The sequence below is a fragment of the Cervus canadensis genome, chromosome 21 (assembly GCF_019320065.1).
Source record: "Cervus canadensis isolate Bull #8, Minnesota chromosome 21, ASM1932006v1, whole genome shotgun sequence".
NCBI classification, from domain to species: Eukaryota; Metazoa; Chordata; class Mammalia; order Artiodactyla; family Cervidae; genus Cervus; species Cervus canadensis.
The window spans coordinates 49833360-49851328 of record NC_057406.1 but is presented as its reverse complement, the minus strand read 5'-3'; the positions used below and the strand labels follow the sequence as shown (position 1 = coordinate 49851328).

The following is a 17969-nucleotide window of genomic DNA, read 5'->3' as shown; positions in this document are numbered from 1 at the left end:
ATTTTCATAAAACTCTAGTTCTGATCCTTGGGCTTCTGTTTTGTTGAAAGCATTAAAAAGAATGACTGCTTTTTGAGAAAAAAAATTAACACATTTGCTGAGGCCTTCTTCACAAAGGCATTGGTATGTCAGGTTATTTAAGGTCTGTTACAAAACACTAACCTTATTTCCATAAATATCAAATCTAAAATGTATGTCTCCTTTTAGTAAACAGTATTTAACAACCATAATTTAGCTCTTACTGAGCTAACCTAATTTTTTTAAATTAAGGGATAATTTACATACAGTGAACTCAACTCTTAAAGGTACAGTTTGATCAATGTTGACAAATACATGTACTTTTATAACCTAGATGCTGGTAATACATAGCATTTCTGTGACCCCCAGAAGATTCTTTGTGCTCCTCTGGTTAATCCCTGTAGCCTATCCCCTGCCTAAGCAACTATTGATCCAATTTCTGTTATCAGAAATTAGTTTTGCCTAATTGATCTATTTCTTCGAATGACTGTTAACTAATCATTGAAAAGGCATGGTAAAAGAGATTTACCAACATATCTGGATCTCTAGATTAGGAGACTTGCTTTAACTTAAGCTTTATTTAAATTAAATAAACTAAGTGTTTTAGGTGAGAAAAAAATATAGCTTTAATAGAGTCAAAACTTGAGAAATTTAGATCCATATAGTACTCATTTACCTAAAGACAATTGGAAATAAGCTTTATTTTTTCAATACAGGCATACAAAAGCTTCCCAGCTGGCTCAGTGGTAAAGAATCCACCTGCCAATGCAGGAGACATGGGTTTGATACCTAGAGGGACGATCTCCTGGAGGAGGAAGTGGCAACTGCTCCAGTGGAAATGGCAACCCCCTCCAGTATTCTTACCCAGAGAATCCTGTGGAGAGAGGAGCCTGGTGGGCTGCTGTCCATAGGGTCGCATAGAGTTGGACACAACTGAAGCGACTTAGCATGCATGCATGCATTGGAGAAGGACATGGCAACCCACTCCAGTGTTCTTGCCTGGAGAATCCCAGGGATGGAGGAGCCTGGTGGGTTGCTGACTATGATGTTGCACAGAGTCGGACACAACTGAAGCGACTTAGCAGCAGCAGCCAGTGTTCTTGCCTGAAAAATCCTACGGACAGAGCTGCCTGGCAGGCTGTAATCCATGGGGTCGCAAAGAGTCGGACACAACTGAGAGACTCAGCACATAGGCGTGCATACAGACATATAATTTCTTTCTTCCTCGGCCGTAACCTGACATGCTGAGGATCTAAAACTTTAGGGTTAAAGGCGAACTAGTTAAAAGATACCTGTTTATTGCTTAGAGTTTGTTTTGTAATATACATTGATGTACACCTAAACAATAACCTTAAATAATAGGGTCAGTATGATAATATGCCGACTTTTAGTAATAAATACACCAGCTTTTATAGGTATAAAAAGATTATTATCTTTCACCTAATTTAGTGAGTTTAGTGTGTCTTAAAGTAAGAAGGCTTATAGATAACTGAAGGATGCAAAGACTAAGATAGATGTATAACTATATTTTTATACCTTATATTGACCTAGCTAAAAGAAGATACTTTTTTAAACCCATCATTTTAAACCTTTAAGAAAAACTTAAATGTTAAATTCATGTGGTGATTTATAGTGAAATTCTGTCCTTTCATAATTAAAGAGACAAATCCAATATACTAATATTTTTATATTTTCAAAACAAACTTGTGTCCCCTACTTTCAGCCATAGTTGTATAACAGATTTTATAGTGGAGCCATAGCATCCCTCTTCTGCCCAAAGAAAAGTATGATTATGAGTTATGAAGATAGCTTTGGTGGTTAAAGGTGGGAAGAACTTTCACTTACACAGATTAAAAAGGGCCTTATTTTTGTTTTCTTACTTCCAGATTTTGTACTTCTGCTGCTGATATGAAAATTAGATTATTTACTTCAGATCTTCAAGATAAAAATGAATACAAGGTATGTTGACAAGTTTAATTTGTAAATCTATTTTAAAACATTTATTATTTTTGCTTTTTTAATTGAATTTATCCCAATTTAAAATGACTTTATGGTTGTCTCTGAAATATGTAGTTTAGAATCTCATTTACTCTATTTTAGGCTATAGTAAGGGACTAGGATCATAGTAAGGCCTGCGAATTATAAATCTGATATCACTTATTAAATTAAAACAGTAGGTAAGCACAGAAATGAGAGGGAATTAGAAACTTGGTATAAAAGACATGAACAGACATAGAGTAAGAGGTGAATTCCGAGGGAACAAGCTCAGTATAACGCAGTGCAAGGCAGGACTACAGCGTGGTTAGAAGCATGAACATCTGGTTTGAAGCCCAGCTGTGCCACCTTAGTTAACAGTATGACTTCGGGCGAATTCCCAATCTCTTGTTCTCATTTCCTTACCTGTAAAATGGAGATGATCATAGCATCTGCCTCATGGGATTATGAGCATTGACTGAGCTAATTCATATAAAACACTTAGAATAGTGCTTTTTACATAGTAAGGCCCTGTATGTGAGTTTTCTATTGGTATGATAAATAACCCTGTAAGATGTCAGACAGAGAAAGACAAATGCTGTATGACTGCACCTAATGTGAAGAGCTCTTCTTAAAGCTGAACTCTTAGAAAGAGAAAGTAGAATGGTGGTTTTCAGGGCCTGGAGGGTGTAGGAAATGGGGAGATGATGATGGAAGGGTACAGACCTCCAGTTTTAAGAGGAGTAAGTTCTGGGGGGTCTACTGTATGTCGTGATGAGTATAGTTAACAATACTGTATTACATCTTGCTAGTTGCTAAAAGACTATATCTTAAATGTTCTCACCACAAAACAAAATTGATAATTTTGTGAGGTGATAGAAGTATTAACTAACCCTGTCATGGTAGTCACTTCACTAACCCTGTCATGGTAATCATTTCACAATCTATGTGTGTATCATCAGGTACTAATCATCATGTTATACACCGTAAACTTATATAGTGTTACATATCTCAATAAAGTGAGGAGAAATTCATTAAATACCTCTCAGTTTAGATTGAAATTGAATCATGTTTTTTTATAAGAACAGTATTGCCTTCCTGACTTCCTAGTAAATAAAACCTATGATAATATTGTAAAACAAAGGTAAACTATAAACCTAATCATTTAGAAAACAGTAAAAGTTATGGTCTAAGCTATATACAATGGGCTATATACAATTTTACCATAATAAATGCACTGTATATATTAGTTTATTTAAAGCTGTATCAGTGAACATGTGAGTGTACAGTGACACATAGAATTTTGACCCATCAAAAGTCAATAGTTATTAACTATTATTGCCAGTTAAAAAAGACATTAAATAATTAATGTGATATGGTTTATAGAAACTGTGACATAAGCACTGAAGAAGGACCTGGACTTGTTAAACTTACACCAGAATGTTTGAATAAAATCCTTTTTTTCTCCCTCATTTCCAAATAGTAAGCAGTACCAAATAGAATTACTTTGTTAATCTTATAACTGAATTCAAGTGTTTGGAAGGTAAGCTAGGAAGCAAAAACAATATCCATTAAATTATTTAAATATCTGATATCTAACAGGCCTGTTCAGGATTTCAGTTATAAAGATTTAGACTAATTGGACCTTAACCTGCATGCATAGTCCTCTAATTTACAACTTCCCATTTGCTCCTTCTGTGGCCAAAAGAGGATTTCTATGATAATGGGCTTATAATTCTAGCTGTCTCCAGTGCTGGCAGTCACATTGAGCCAATGAATAAAGACAGTAGAAGTTGAAGTCCCTGCTACCTGTTTATTAGGTAGCAGCCAGTGTACAGAGCAGCAGGTATGAGACAAAATCCAAAGGGGACTCTTATTTCAGGGCTCCTAGAAAGTTCTCCTAGCTTTAACTTTTGTATAAGTTTTATGTAATAAGTGAGAAATGAGGTGATATGAGGACAGGTACAGTTAAAAAAATAAAAACAAAGTGTGTGTGTTTTTGTAAGAAATGCATACTAGAAAAGAAAGATCAAGCTAATAACTGTGTTGAATGATCAGCTTCTTTCCAAGATAAACCTTCCCAAAAAGTGGGTGTATAAATCATGCTTTAAAAATAGCAGATTGCTTAAGAAATATTTATAGAAAAGAGAAGCATGCAGTGAAAGCAGTGAAGTAAAAATATTAGGTCGGAATATTGTAGATTATTTTCTTGTGTTCTTACTAACTTTTCCCCTGATATCAGGTTTTAGAGGGCCACTCAGATTTCATTAATGGTTTGGTATTTGATCCCAAAGAAGGCCAAGAAATTGCAAGTGTGAGTGATGATCATACGTGCAGGTATGTTGCTTATGTTACAACAAAATTTTTGAATTTTCATCTTATGTTAATGAGAACTACATTTTAAAAATTAAAGAAAATGTAAATTTCTACATATATTCCACAAAATGTTATAAAAGAAGCATACTTTATTTAAAGTGTAAGTATGGCACCAACAGGAGTTTCAAAACCAGTGAAGTTGAATTCTCATCTCAGTGGAAAATTCCCTAACTAGTTCTTGGGTGCCTCTCTCCCTCTTATTTTAGATTTGCGCGCTTATGAAATCTAAGTATATATCAGGTCAAATATTGAACAGGATCAGTAGGATAATAAAAGGCATTTGCCATTCTGTGAAGTTATTTCACAGATTCTATCTGGTAAGTTAATGTTTAATAATGAACTGAGAATCTCATTTGCTAAAGCAAGACTCATGGGACATTTAGTGTTTTGACAAATTCGAAAGTCTCTGTCTAAAGTTTTTCTGTAGATACTCAATACAGTACATTTCAATATTATATTCTTCCACCTTTCCACCCCCACCCCCGTCTAGACTGAACAGATGAGGGAGCTATAACATTTTACTAGTGCCTAAGGCTGGAGAATATCACAAGTAAAGAAGAAGATGAAGACCAAGTGTAGGAGGTGGAAATAAGCTGAGGAATCAGAAGTAAAGCAGTCATTAGAGGAATGCCAGTCGCCTCGTTTGCTTTAACAGTGCTGTGAGCAAACTGAACCACACACAGACAAAAAGAAAACAAAAACCACTGCTCTGCCATTTGGCATAGTTTTAATGTTTGATAAAGCTATGATAAAATTGCTAGTATTTATAAATACTTGTACAAATATAAAACTACTAAGTATGTGTCCTTTCACATTGGAATTAAAGCCACTAGCTTCTTTTTAAATTTTAATCTTCTCAGTATCTCTTTTTAAAGTTATAGAGTCATAGGCCATTATTTTTTATGTACTGCCTGTTAAAATTTTCATGTCAGAGACATGAAAGATTTACATGGCATTAAGATAGTAGAGTCCCAAGTGTTAAAAAACCAAGTTTGTATAGAGATGGAAGAGTTAATGGTACCATTTTTTAATGTAAAACTTAAATTAGACCACTAGAAAGAAATAATGACATTTTAGTTCTCTAACACATGGAGTTTCCTAATCACAAGCATTTGGAATAATGAAATCTTTGAAGGGGGAAAATGAGTGTCTTTGCAAGCCAAGGAATATCCTGTGAATAGTGGACACCAGCCAGAGACCTGGGATTGCATTCAGAGGTCTGTGATTTTTTTTTTTTTTTTTTTTTTTGTAGGAGACTTGGGATTTTTGTAGAATAGTAAAATTGTCCTAAAATTTGCAGAGGGTTGCCACCTTTTTATTTTGTCAAGTGATAAGAATTTTTTAAAAGCCTACTGTCTTCTATTATTATCATTTTATTAAAAAAAACATTATTACTTTAAATAGGAGAAAGGACTTAACTTCAAAATGAGTCCTTTAATTTAAATCAATTTAACTTAAAATTTATTATGTTGCTCTTAATTGTCTTATTTGCTAGCCTGTCCTTGATGGTGTTACTGTTCAGTAAATACTCCCCCGTCCATGCTCCTGTGGACAGAGACTTTGCTTGCTCTGTTGACCTTAGCCATGTGACTTGTTGAAGCATTGTACTGTTAGCAGATGTGACTCAAGCAGACACTTTAAATGTTTTACCTGGTTTGGCTTGACCTGCTGGCTGCTGTCTTCTGCTGTAAGATCAACATGTCCTAGATAGCTACTGGCCCCAGAGTGAGAAATACATTAAGCAGAGATGGGCCCATCTGGCATTATGAAATAGAGCTTCCCCAGACCCATAAGCAAGAAATGCATGCCTATTTTTGTAAGTCTGAGATACTCGAAGTTGATAATATCAATGCAGCAGTGGCTGGGGAGCTCAATTTAGTATTTATGAGCTTAATTTGTCAACCAGAGGGATAATTCTGATTGGCTTTCAAAGTCCAACCTCTTGGACTAAAAGCTAAACAATACAGATAAGATCTTTAAAAGAAACAGAAGATGTAGCTAAATCAAGAAGTTTAAGAAAGAGTAGTAACATACACTCTCAAAGTAACAAAGAAAGTAGGAATTCTGAGGGGACAAACTACAATAGGGAAATGTTTCAGTACAACTGTCTTCATTAACTCAAAGTATACAATTGCCGAGTTACAAATAAAAGACACCAGCCAAATGGCAGCTCTGCAATTTGGGCAGAAGAAATAGCCATATATATCCCAGGATTCATTCCTATCATTGTACTAAATTGATGTCTACTGGAGTCTGAATCTGTGTATGTTGGTGATAAAGGTACCTTAGTGAAATCCTTGTCCAGTCATATTCAAAACCTGTGTCATCTTGGATTTAGTATTGTATGCCAGTGATACCATGCTTTTTAAAGAACATGCTAAATAGAATAACTAGGTCAGTGAAGAAGTAGAGGATTTTAACATTTTAAACCAACTGTACCTAACAGACATATATAAGACATCCATACACTCCCAATATCAGCCAAATACACATTCTTCTCAAGTGCACCTGGAACACATTAAAATAAACCATATATTAGTCCTCAAAGCTAGTTTTTTAATCACACAAAATATCTTCTTTAATCACAGTGTAATGACTAAAAGTCTTTAACAGAAGGGAAAGCTACAGGTACATGGAAAGTAAAAAACACTCTCATTACACAGCCAATAGGTCAAAAAGGAAATCACAAGGGAAATTAGATTTCACTTTGAAATGAGTGAAGATGAAAACATAGCATCCAGAATTTATAGGATGCAGTAAAAGCAGTGCTCAGAGGGAAATTTATAGCTGTGAACACTTATATTAAAAAGAACTCAAATTAATAACCTAAATTGATACCTTATGAAGCTTAAAAAGAAGAAACCCAAAACTAACAGAAGTAAGGAAATAATAAAGTTTAGAACAAAGATTAACAAAATAGGGAATGGAAAATAATAAAATCAATGACATCAAAAGAGGTGCTTTGAAAAGATATAACAAAATTAGCAAACCTTTAGCTAGACAAACAAAGATAGAATACTACAAGTTGTAAAAATCAGAAAAAGTAGGAACATTACTACTAACCTTACAGAAATAAAAAGGATTATAAGAGAATACTATGAATAGTTATATGCCAACAAATTAGATAACCTAGGTGTCATGGACAAATTCTTAAAAACACAAAACTGCCAAAACTCAAGGAAAAAAAAAAAGAAAATCTGAATAGACCTATAAAAAATAAAGAAACTGAATCAATAATCAAAAATTTCTCAACTAAGAAAGCCCAGGACAAGTTTCTTCACTGGTAAATTCTGCCAAACATTTAAGGAAGAATTAAAACCTGTCTCTCAAATGCTTACACAAAGTAGAATAGGAGGAAACACTTTCTGATTCATTCTGTGAGGCCATCATTATTTATTAAAAATAAATAAATAAATTGGGCTTCATCAGAATTTATAACTTTTGAATACCAGAGGACCCTGTCAAGGGAGTGAAAAGATATTCCACTGAATGGGAGAATGTATTTGCAAATTATATATCTGATAAGAGTGTCCTCCAGGATATACAAGAAGCTCTTCTAATTATAAAGAGACAAACAAACCTATTTAAAAAAAAATATGCAAAATACATGAATAGGTGATTCTCCTGAGAAGATATACAAATTGCTGATAAGCACATGAAAAGATGCTGAATGTCATTAGGGAAACGAAAATCAAAATAAAGTACCACTGAGCACTAAGATAACTATTAACACAAAGAAAAAAACAAGTGTTGACAAGAACGCGAAGAAACTGAGACCGTCATACTTTGCTGGTATGAATGTCAAATGGTGTAGCCATCATGGAATAGAGTTTGGCAGTTCCTCAAAATGTTAAACATGTAACCCAGCATTTCCAGCCCTTGGTACAGACCCAAAAGAATTAAAAACAGGTGTTCATTCAAATGAAAACTTACAAAGGAATGTTCCTAGCAGCACTATTCACAGTAGCTAAAAGGTGGAGGCAACCCAGATGTCCATCAGTAAATGAAGGACAAATAAATGTATATCCATACATGGGCTTCCCTGGTGGCTCAGGTGGGAAAGAATCCGCCTGTTATGCAAGAGACTTGGGTTCGATCCCCTGGGTTGGGAAGATCCCATGGAGGAGAGTATGGCAACCCACTCCAATATTCTTGTCTGGAGAATCCCCATGGACAGAGGCGCCTGGCAGGTTACAGTCCATGGGGTCACAGAGTTGGACACGACTGAGTGACTAAGCACAGATATCCACACATTGAAATACTATTCACCTGTAAACAAGAATGAACATAGATGCGTGCTACACCATAGATGAAACCTGAAGACACTATGTTAAGTAGCCAGAGATAAGATATTCTGTGTTTCCATTAGGTAAATTCTCCAGGAGAAGCAGATCAATAGACAAAACAGACTAGTGGTTGCCAGGAAGTTGGAGGATCAGACATAGGGGTGACTGCTTACTGGGTACAGTGTTTCTTTCTGGGATTATGAAAATGTTCCAGAACTAGACAGTGGTGGTGCTTGCACAACATTGTCAGTGTGCTAAGTGCTCCTGAACTTTAAAACAATTTAAATGGTGAATAAGATTTTTTAATACTAAGCTTCATTATGTGATCCTACAATATGAAACAGTGCTACAAGATGGATTCTTAACATTTTGTACTATAAAGAGCAGAAGGAATGTTTCTTTCTAACTCTGCAACTCAAGGAAAAAAATTCTTTTAAATACACTGTTGATCTATGCATATCTTCAGATGCTTAACTCTGACATTTTCAAGGAGACACAATATTATAATCAGCTAAGAGATCTGTGACCTTAGGAACACCATTTCAAAACACTCTATCCCTTCAAGAGGTTCATAAAACTTACGTATTTTATTGAAAATTCCCAAATTCTGAATCAGAATGAAGACAGTCTCACTTGTACTAATGTCTCAGTCTATCCATTAAAAGTTGTCAGTTGTTTTTCTCTTGATACAGAGAATGAATGTATAGAGAATAAATTCATATGTAGACTAGTTCCTCCAGACAGCAAATGTCAGGTATCTACTATGTGCCAGGCACTGTGCTAGGTTCTTGGTAATCAGTGATATATTTTTAAACCTGTGAGTAATCATTTCAGAACCAAGCTTCTGTAAGATTCACATAAGTATTTTATTTCCTATAAATGAATTATAATAAAAATAATATTACTGAATATTTTATGGAATACTTTACTGCATACTAACCAACACTGAGTGCCTTACCTATGTAAGTTTATTTTTTACAACATGTCTGAGATAGGTTCTATTTTTACCCTCCTTTTATAAGATGAGGATACAGGGCATAGAGAGGCTAATAATTTGTGGAAAGGGATATAGCTGTTAAGGAAAGGAACTCGAATATCAGGCAGTCTGCACTCTTAATTGATTCACCCTTCTCAGTGGCAATTTTCAGATTCATCCTGTGAGAAGATAGTATTTGTATCTAATAATATTTTATATATATTTCTTACTAATGTTCATTCTGTAATATGACTTTTTATTTAAGATTTCATCTAGTTTTAATATTCTGTCACCTCTGCAAGTTCTTAAGAAAATTGAGTTCTCATTTAACAGTTCTTTATCTGTCACAATACCCCCTTTTTTTAAACATTTTCTAAAGTGTACTATACAATTTTGAATGAACCTTACAGAAAATATAACCTATCAAAATATATAATGATAAAAATATCATTTTGATTGTACTACATTTCTCTAAAATATTAATATTTTAATATTATATAATAAAAGTGTTTTAATTATATTACACATATCTATAAAAAAAACAACTAGTTATAGAATATCAGTACAGTGTATATATGTTCAGACATGACCACATAAGAAGATACAGTAAAATGTAGCCTTTGTCACTCTTCACAAGGAATAAATTTGAGTATTAGAAAAATAAGATAACAGGAAAATGTAAGGCAGAGGCAAAGCCGCCAAGCTGCACAATTCCAGGGATATGGCTTACAGAGTACAGTGTAAATAGTGCCATCTGGAGTTCTGCAATGTCATAACCTTGAGCAAAACTTGGTATTAGACTAAAAACTGAAGTCAGTAGTAATTAAAAAAAAAAAATTGTACTATGTGAAGTGAAAGAGTATGGAAATAAAGGCTAATCAAAATAGAAATAACCTGACAAGACAGATTATAGGATGTCAAGTTGAAAAAAATAGGGAAGGATAATATTCTTGCAAATTAGCCAATTTATATATGGATGGTGTCAGAGTAATTCAGTTACGACATGGGATGGACTACTAACAAAGATTGAAAAAAACATCTCCTATCTTGAAATGGCCCCACCTATTAGGCCCCACCTAATACTAGGCCCCACCTAGTATTTCTCAGTTTTACTGTGACATTCAGAAGTCATGTAGAATGGCTAGCATCCCTGGCCCCCTTTCACTAATGCTTGTAGCACTCATCAGGACAATCAGAAATGTTGTAACCAGGTGTTGGAACCATGGTTCCAACCATGCCCTGCTGAGAAATTTTGATTTAGTTAATAGTAGGTGACCATACTAAGTGTTTTGTGTAGATTAATTCATTTACTCCTCAAAAATACTATTTGCTAGATTCTCTAATTGAAGAAGTTTTGATCTTTTTATATTATTGAAAAAGCAAATGTTCATATTATTTCTATGCCCTGATCAAAATCAAGCGTTATGTAGGGTTTAATAAAATTGATAGAATTATACTTAGTGTAATGTCTACAGGCATGTTATCATCTTCTGCTTGGGAAGAAATTTATCATTTTTGAAAGATACCTTTGCTGAAACACTCTAGTACTGATTGTTGAAACGAAGATGTCATATTCGTTCATGTGTCATTAGGCCAGCTTTCAGGTGAGGAACAGGAAAGGAGAAATGGAGTTTTGTAGAGGACGAGGAGAATGGTCCTAGAGTAGGCTGCCCCGGACTTTTCACTAAGGGATTGTGCAGGGTCAGCCGTGCTTGACTACCTCAGAGTCATCCCAGCCCCAGAAGAGTGCCCTCTTAAGTATTTAGTGAGTGAGTGAAGGAATGAATACAATCCTGTATCTGTCACCATGTCTTTATAAAAAAGATGCCATTACCACACAAAACATCTGACAAGAGATGTGTTTAAGAAAAGAATTGCCAAGTAAATCATAGGATTGCTAGTCATTCGGCCTCATGTTAGAACACCATTCTTTTATGGTGCCTCATCATGTCCTCCATATATAGATCTATCATATACACACATTTATGTACAGGAAAATATAAGTACTAGTACTTCAAATTATGACCTAGCATCATCTGAAGAAAGTTAAAATCATTATTTTTGAGAGGTAAATAAATGCATATTTAGAAAGGTTTATTTTCCCCCTCCTTCCAAAAGAAGGTAAAACTGGTGCTTAAGTATTTAATGGGTTAAGCTTATTACTTTAAAAACTCACTAACACAGAACATCTCATTCCTAGTCAGTGCCAAACAACAGATGTTCTTGTATATTAAAAACAGTACCGTTCTGTAAGAACAAGTCAGATCAACAAGTATTTATTAAACATGTTTAGTATGGCCAACATTTAGTACTTTGGGGGATACAAAAGAAATAGAAGTTGCAGTACTCGCTGTAACTACAGGAGATGTTAGAACTAAATCCACCTCCTCCTCCTCCTCCCCAGTAATCTTTTAAAATATTAGATAAAATTTATGGCGAAGGAAAAATTGGCTTCCAAAAACCAAGGAATTCTTAGTTCAAGACTAAAATAATAGAGGCGTGTAATGTGCCATTCACTTTGTCTATAAAACATGGAATATTAGTAGTTGTCATGTTCTAGTTGTCATCAATTTAACAAGAATGGGAGGAAAGGTGGGACATAAAAAATAATGATTTTTTTAGGAATATAATCAAATTGCTAGATAAGGGAGTACTGAATTAGATATCCACTAAGCCGATAATGCTGTTTTTTGAAAATTATTACAAGAGAAATAGAATATTTATCAACTGTCTTCTATATATCCCATATTACCTAAATTCTTCCCATAATACTTCTGCTCATTTATATTTGCATCTTTATAATCCACAGTTAAGACAGCATTCCTCCCCAAACCCAACCCCAGCTAAGATCACAAAATAAGTGATTTACTTAAAAATAGTCCTTGTGGGAAACAGAGAAAAATGGAGACTGAGAGCCTTCTGAAGATAGGCCAAGAGAGCATTGCTTGGAAGATCCATCTGCGTTTAGGAGCAGTTAAATGATGCCTGATAATTACAGGTACAAAGTGAAATCAGGATAATGTATGTTATTCATTATAATATTATGGTTAAATAATTACAGAAATAAAGTTTTCTGCTTGTCTTCTAAAATTTCCTCTAGTTTTTTATAACATTTTCAATCAAGGTTAATTATTTCATAGTTCTAATAAGAGCTTTAAGAATGAGATAAAGGAGACAGCTTGTATTGAATTTACCTCTAGTGAGTGAAACAGAAGGGTTTAATGGCTTTATAAGAACCATCCAAAAATTATAGTAAAATCTTTTGATCACCTTTGCAGATCTCTGTTTAAGTCAAGGCCATGAAATAGTGTGTTGTTAAAAGATTGTAATAGACTGAAAAGTTATAAAATGATGAAACAGTTTTCTGAAATTTTGTGTGACCATGTACTGGTAATACCACTGGGGTGTGCAGCCCTTCGGTCTCTCGTGTGCTCTTGCAGATGAAATATGAAACCAGTACTTCATAAAGCATATACCCCATCAGTGACTGCAGTAACTTACGCTTGCTTTTTAGCCATTGTAGCCATCCTGTGGTTGTAAGAAGTGAATTGTACAAATAATAACCATATTCTTGAAACATATCCATTCAGGTTTATTTTGAAAGTCCATTAATGTAACTGATAAGGAGTAGCTTCCCTCTTTTGTAGCATATAGTCAAATAACTTACAAAGTATATCAAAATTTTTCTTGAAAGTAATGAAAGGCGAGTATTTCCTGGGTAGTGTTACTGGTGTTTGTGTTAAGGTTTATGTTAGTTAAAGGAAAAGTCCTTTTATTCTGAATTCCTTGAAGATGAAATAGCTAAATATGATCTGTTTGAAAACTACCATATGCTATTTCTTTGCAGTTGAGAGTTTAATTTTGAGGTTTATTTTTAAATCTGACAAAATATCTCACAATTCCTATGCTTAAGAAATCTGTTTGTCTTTGTAAGTTAAATAAGATGTCACTTCTCCTCGGGGGTGGCCCTCAGGTATGATAAATTGGTAGTTTCTGCTGCATTTGTTAATAATTTTAAGGAAAAAACTGAAGGAATGACATGTAAATGTGTAAGATTTTTTAACCCCTCCGAAGCTTCATGATGTATAATAGTAGATTGTTTTTTGTGTGGTTCAGTTCAGTTCAGTCGCTCAGTCATGTCCAACTCTTTCAACCCCATGAACCGCAGCATGCCAGGCCTCCCTGTCCATCACCAACTTCTGGAGTTTACCCAAACCCATGTCCATAGAGTCGGTGATGCCATCCAGCCATGTCATCCTCTGTCGTCCCTTTTTCCTCCTGCCCTCAATCTTTACCAGCTTCAGAGTCTTTTCAAATGAGTCAGCTCTTCACATCAGGTGGCCAAGGCATTAAGAGTTTCAGCTTCAGCATCAGTCCTTCCAATGAACACCCAGGACTGATCTCCTTTAGGATGGACTGGTTGGATCTCTTTATGGTCCAGGGGACTCTCAAGAGTCTTCTCCAACACCACAGTTCAAAAGCATCAATTCTTTGATGCTCAGCTTTCTTTATAGTCCAACTCTCACATCCATACATGACCACTGGAAAAACCATAGACTAGATGGACCTTTGTTGGCAAAGTAATGTCTCTGCTTTTTGATATGCTGTCTAGGTTGGTCATAACTTTCCTTCCAAGGAGTAAGCGTCTTTTAATTTCATGGCTGCAATCACCATCTGCAGTGATTTTGGAAACCAAAAAAATAAAGTCAGCCATTGTTTCCACTGTTTCCCCATCTATTTGCCATGAAGTGATGGGACCAGATACCATGATCTTAGTTTTCTGAATGTTGAGCTTTAAGCCAACTTTTTCACTCTCCTCTTTCACTTTCATCAAGAGTCTCTTTAGTTCTTCCCTTTTTGCCAAAAGGGTGGTGTCATCTGCATATCTGAGGTTATTGATATTTCTTCTGGCAATCTTGATTCCAGCTTGTGCTTCCTCCAGCCCAGCGTTTCTAATGATGTACTCTGCATATAAGTTAAATAAGCAGGGTGACAATATACAGCCTTGACGTACTCCTTTTCCTATTTGGAACCAGTCTCTTGTTCCATGTCCAGTTCTAACTGTTGCTTCCTGACCTGCATACAGATTTCTCAAGAGGCAGGTCAGCTGGTCTGATATTCCCATCTCTTTCAGAATTTTCCACAATTTATTGTGATCCACACAGTCAAGCACTTTGGCATAGTCAATAATTTTGTATGGTAAAGTTGGTTTATTAGTATTATATTTGAAACAGGCCACTTCCTTTCCCCTTCAAAGTACAACTTTTGATTACTGACTCTATTTTTAACTTATAAATTTTTGTGTTCATAAATTTTAATATTATTTGTAGACAAGTCAGTATAAAGATATCACAGCTTAGATGTACAAATAATAGAGCATGAATTTTCCTATCATGGATTACACCTTTTTCTTAAGCACTCATTCATGTGATTTTCAGAAACCACTTAGTTTAGTCTTTTTAGTTAAAACATCTTAGTTTATTCTGTTTTAATAGTCTTGTGGGTAGTAACCCAGAAGGTAATCTACTTCTCAGGATCTCTCCTTGCCCTTCTTCCTTCCCAAGACACTTCCTGGGTTACAGGGAGATCTAATAAAACTTCTGGGCACAAAAATGGATAGCTGTGTATCTGGCCTTCACACAGTCCTCTGGTTGATTGATAATTTTTAATTATTGAAGGTTAAAATAGCATAAGTAATTATCTTTCTTTTTCATCCTTGTAATTCTTCTTACTCTTGTCAGTAAAATTTCTGGTAGTCCATTTCATCTATTATTAAAACTATTTGCTTAGTAGTATCAAGTATCACCTCAATTGTGTCTGACTCTGTGTGACCCCATAGATGGCAGCCCATCAGGCTCCCCTATCCCTGGGATTCTCCGGGCAAGAACACTGGAGTGGGTTGCCATTTCCTTCCCCAGTGCGTGAAAGTGAAGTCGCTCAATCATGTCTGAGTCTTAGCGACCCCATGGACTGCAGCCTACCAGGCTCCTCTGTCCATGGGATTTTGCAGTCAAGAGTACTGGAGTTGATTGCCATTGCCTTCTCCAACCATATGGTTAGAAATACTTAATATTGTACTGAAAAGCACTCAGCCTGAAATGAAGCAATAATTTTGACAATGAACTACCAAAAGTAAGATAAGTTCCTAGTCTTAGATCAGGATACCTCTTCACCTGTACATCAAAGAACTAAATCTGAGAGTTCTACTTAAGACCACAGAGCTGAGAGGGGTGGGGAAGTTATAGTCATAGTCAAATTGCATCAAAACTGTCATTTTATTTACCTCGAGAGTAATGCTGTCTATATCCAGTGCCCTTAGGTTCAGTTTATATTATTGATTTCTTAATATGTCAACATTACCTTAAAAGCTTTTGTTTTGAAATTTCCCTTGCAAACATTTGAATAGGTATACATATATGTTTTCTATAGCTCCTGATTTTTGACCATGGTAGTTTAACTTGATAATGTTATATTTTTATACTCTTATAAAGAGTCTATTATCTTTCAATGTGTTTTATTATGTGTATTAAAAAAGTTATAAACCTTTATAGCTTTTCTTTTTCTTGCTATACCACTTGCCTGAAAAGTATGCTTCTGCAGTTATAATGAACTTTTAGGTAATTTTCCATATTATAAACAAATATACTAGCAATAAATTTGGAAATATTTAAATATGAATTTATGGGTTTTTTTTCCCCAATTATAGTAGAAACTCTTATCTGACATGATCTGAACTTGCAAACTCAGGGAAATCATTTTAAAGGACTGTCTACCTAACTTATTTAATTTACATTCTAAATTTTTGTTTGCACTTGATCTTTGTTGCTGCGTGCGGGCTAGTTGCGGAGAACAGGGGCTGCTGTCTGGTTGCGACATGCGGGCTTCTCATTGCTCTGGCTACTCTGGCGCCGAGCACAGGCCCTAAGCCTGCCGGTTTCAGTGGTTGCAGCACATCGGCTCGGTGGTTGCAGCCAACAGGCTCTAGAGCACAGGCTCAGTAGTTACAGCGCAGAGGCTTGATTGTTGCGTGGCATGTGGAATCTTCTTGGACCAGGAATTGAACTCATATCCTATGCATGGGCAGATGGGTTCTTATCCAGGGCACCACCAGGGAAGTCTTACCTTACTTTAATATATAATGTATATATGAAAATTTGCCAATTTTTTGGTATAGACCAAGGATTTTTGTTTTTCTTAAATTATGTGTCCATTGATTTGCTTTGGACTTCTTTTTTGCATAAACCACACCCATAATCCAGTGTCTACAATGAAAACAAAATTTGTTAGGCAGTCATAATTCAAATATAGCTAGGTTTTTAATTGTTTAATCTTTTGTAACTGTCATGCATGCCTAACTTAAGAGCATTTTTTAAAATTTAGTTACCATCAACTTAGTTCCATTGAAACAGTTCTTTCACATTCATATTTTGCCAGCTTACATAATTATGTAATTACAGTAGGCTAATAAGCATGGGTTTACATGACTTACAAACAGCAGTTCATTAAGCACATTTTTCTGTGAGGTAAGCCAGCAACAGATGCACATGTGAGCTATTAGAAAATGATCTTACTCTTGTCAGTTCTGGAGAGAGAAAAGGTAATCTTTCAGAAGGAGGTCAACTAAGAGAGTTTTTACTATATATTGTGTTCACTACATTCTAAAACTGATGGAAATTTATTCATTTACAAATACATGAAAATAACATAAAATGCAAGTGGAAAGAGAATGATTTGAGAAATCAACCTTACAGATAAGCTCAACTGAAAAGTTGTGCCTTTTGCTATTGAGACAAATAATTCTTTTAAGATTATTTTGTCAGAAAATTTGTCAGAGAAAGTTTAGGCATTTTCATTTGGTGATTACAAAGAAAGATGAAAGGGAAAAAAAAGATCAATGAGGTGCATCCAGTATGGAAACCTATTTGACAGTATACTTGCGAAAGTTGAATGTATTTGTAAGCTATGATCTAGTGAGTATTCAGAAGGTGGAGGTGGAAAGATGTGGGCATGTGTCTGTGTAAGAGAGGAATGGGTGTGTGGATGTCTATATTCACTAAAAGACATATACAGGAAGATCTGTGGAAGGATTATTAGTAATGACCATAAATGGAAACAGCCCGAATGTCTGTCAGCAGTAGAGTGGGTAAATACTTGGCAGTGTACTTAATTAACGGGACGCTGTGTACAGCAGTGAGGATGAACAAAGGACAACATGCAGCAGTACTGGTAACTTTCACAGGATTTAATAATGAACAAAAGATGCCAGACCAAGAAATACACTGGGCAGCATTTTCCATAGCATTCCATCTTTATGATATCCCAAACCAGCAGAAGTCAGG

General features: G+C 35.2%; 1 protein-coding gene across 2 annotated transcripts in view; it reads left to right on the top strand.

Annotated features, from left to right (window-relative positions):
- NUP37 (nucleoporin 37) overlaps positions 1-17969 on the top strand; it is a 41321-nt gene that overhangs the window by 11535 nt on the left and 11817 nt on the right. For both annotated transcript variants that reach the window (XM_043440423.1, XM_043440422.1), the window contains exons 4-5: positions 1905-1977; positions 4235-4329. In XM_043440423.1, the coding sequence (XP_043296358.1) occupies positions 1905-1977; positions 4235-4329 (168 nt within the window). The remainder of the gene's footprint in view (positions 1-1904; positions 1978-4234; positions 4330-17969) is intronic.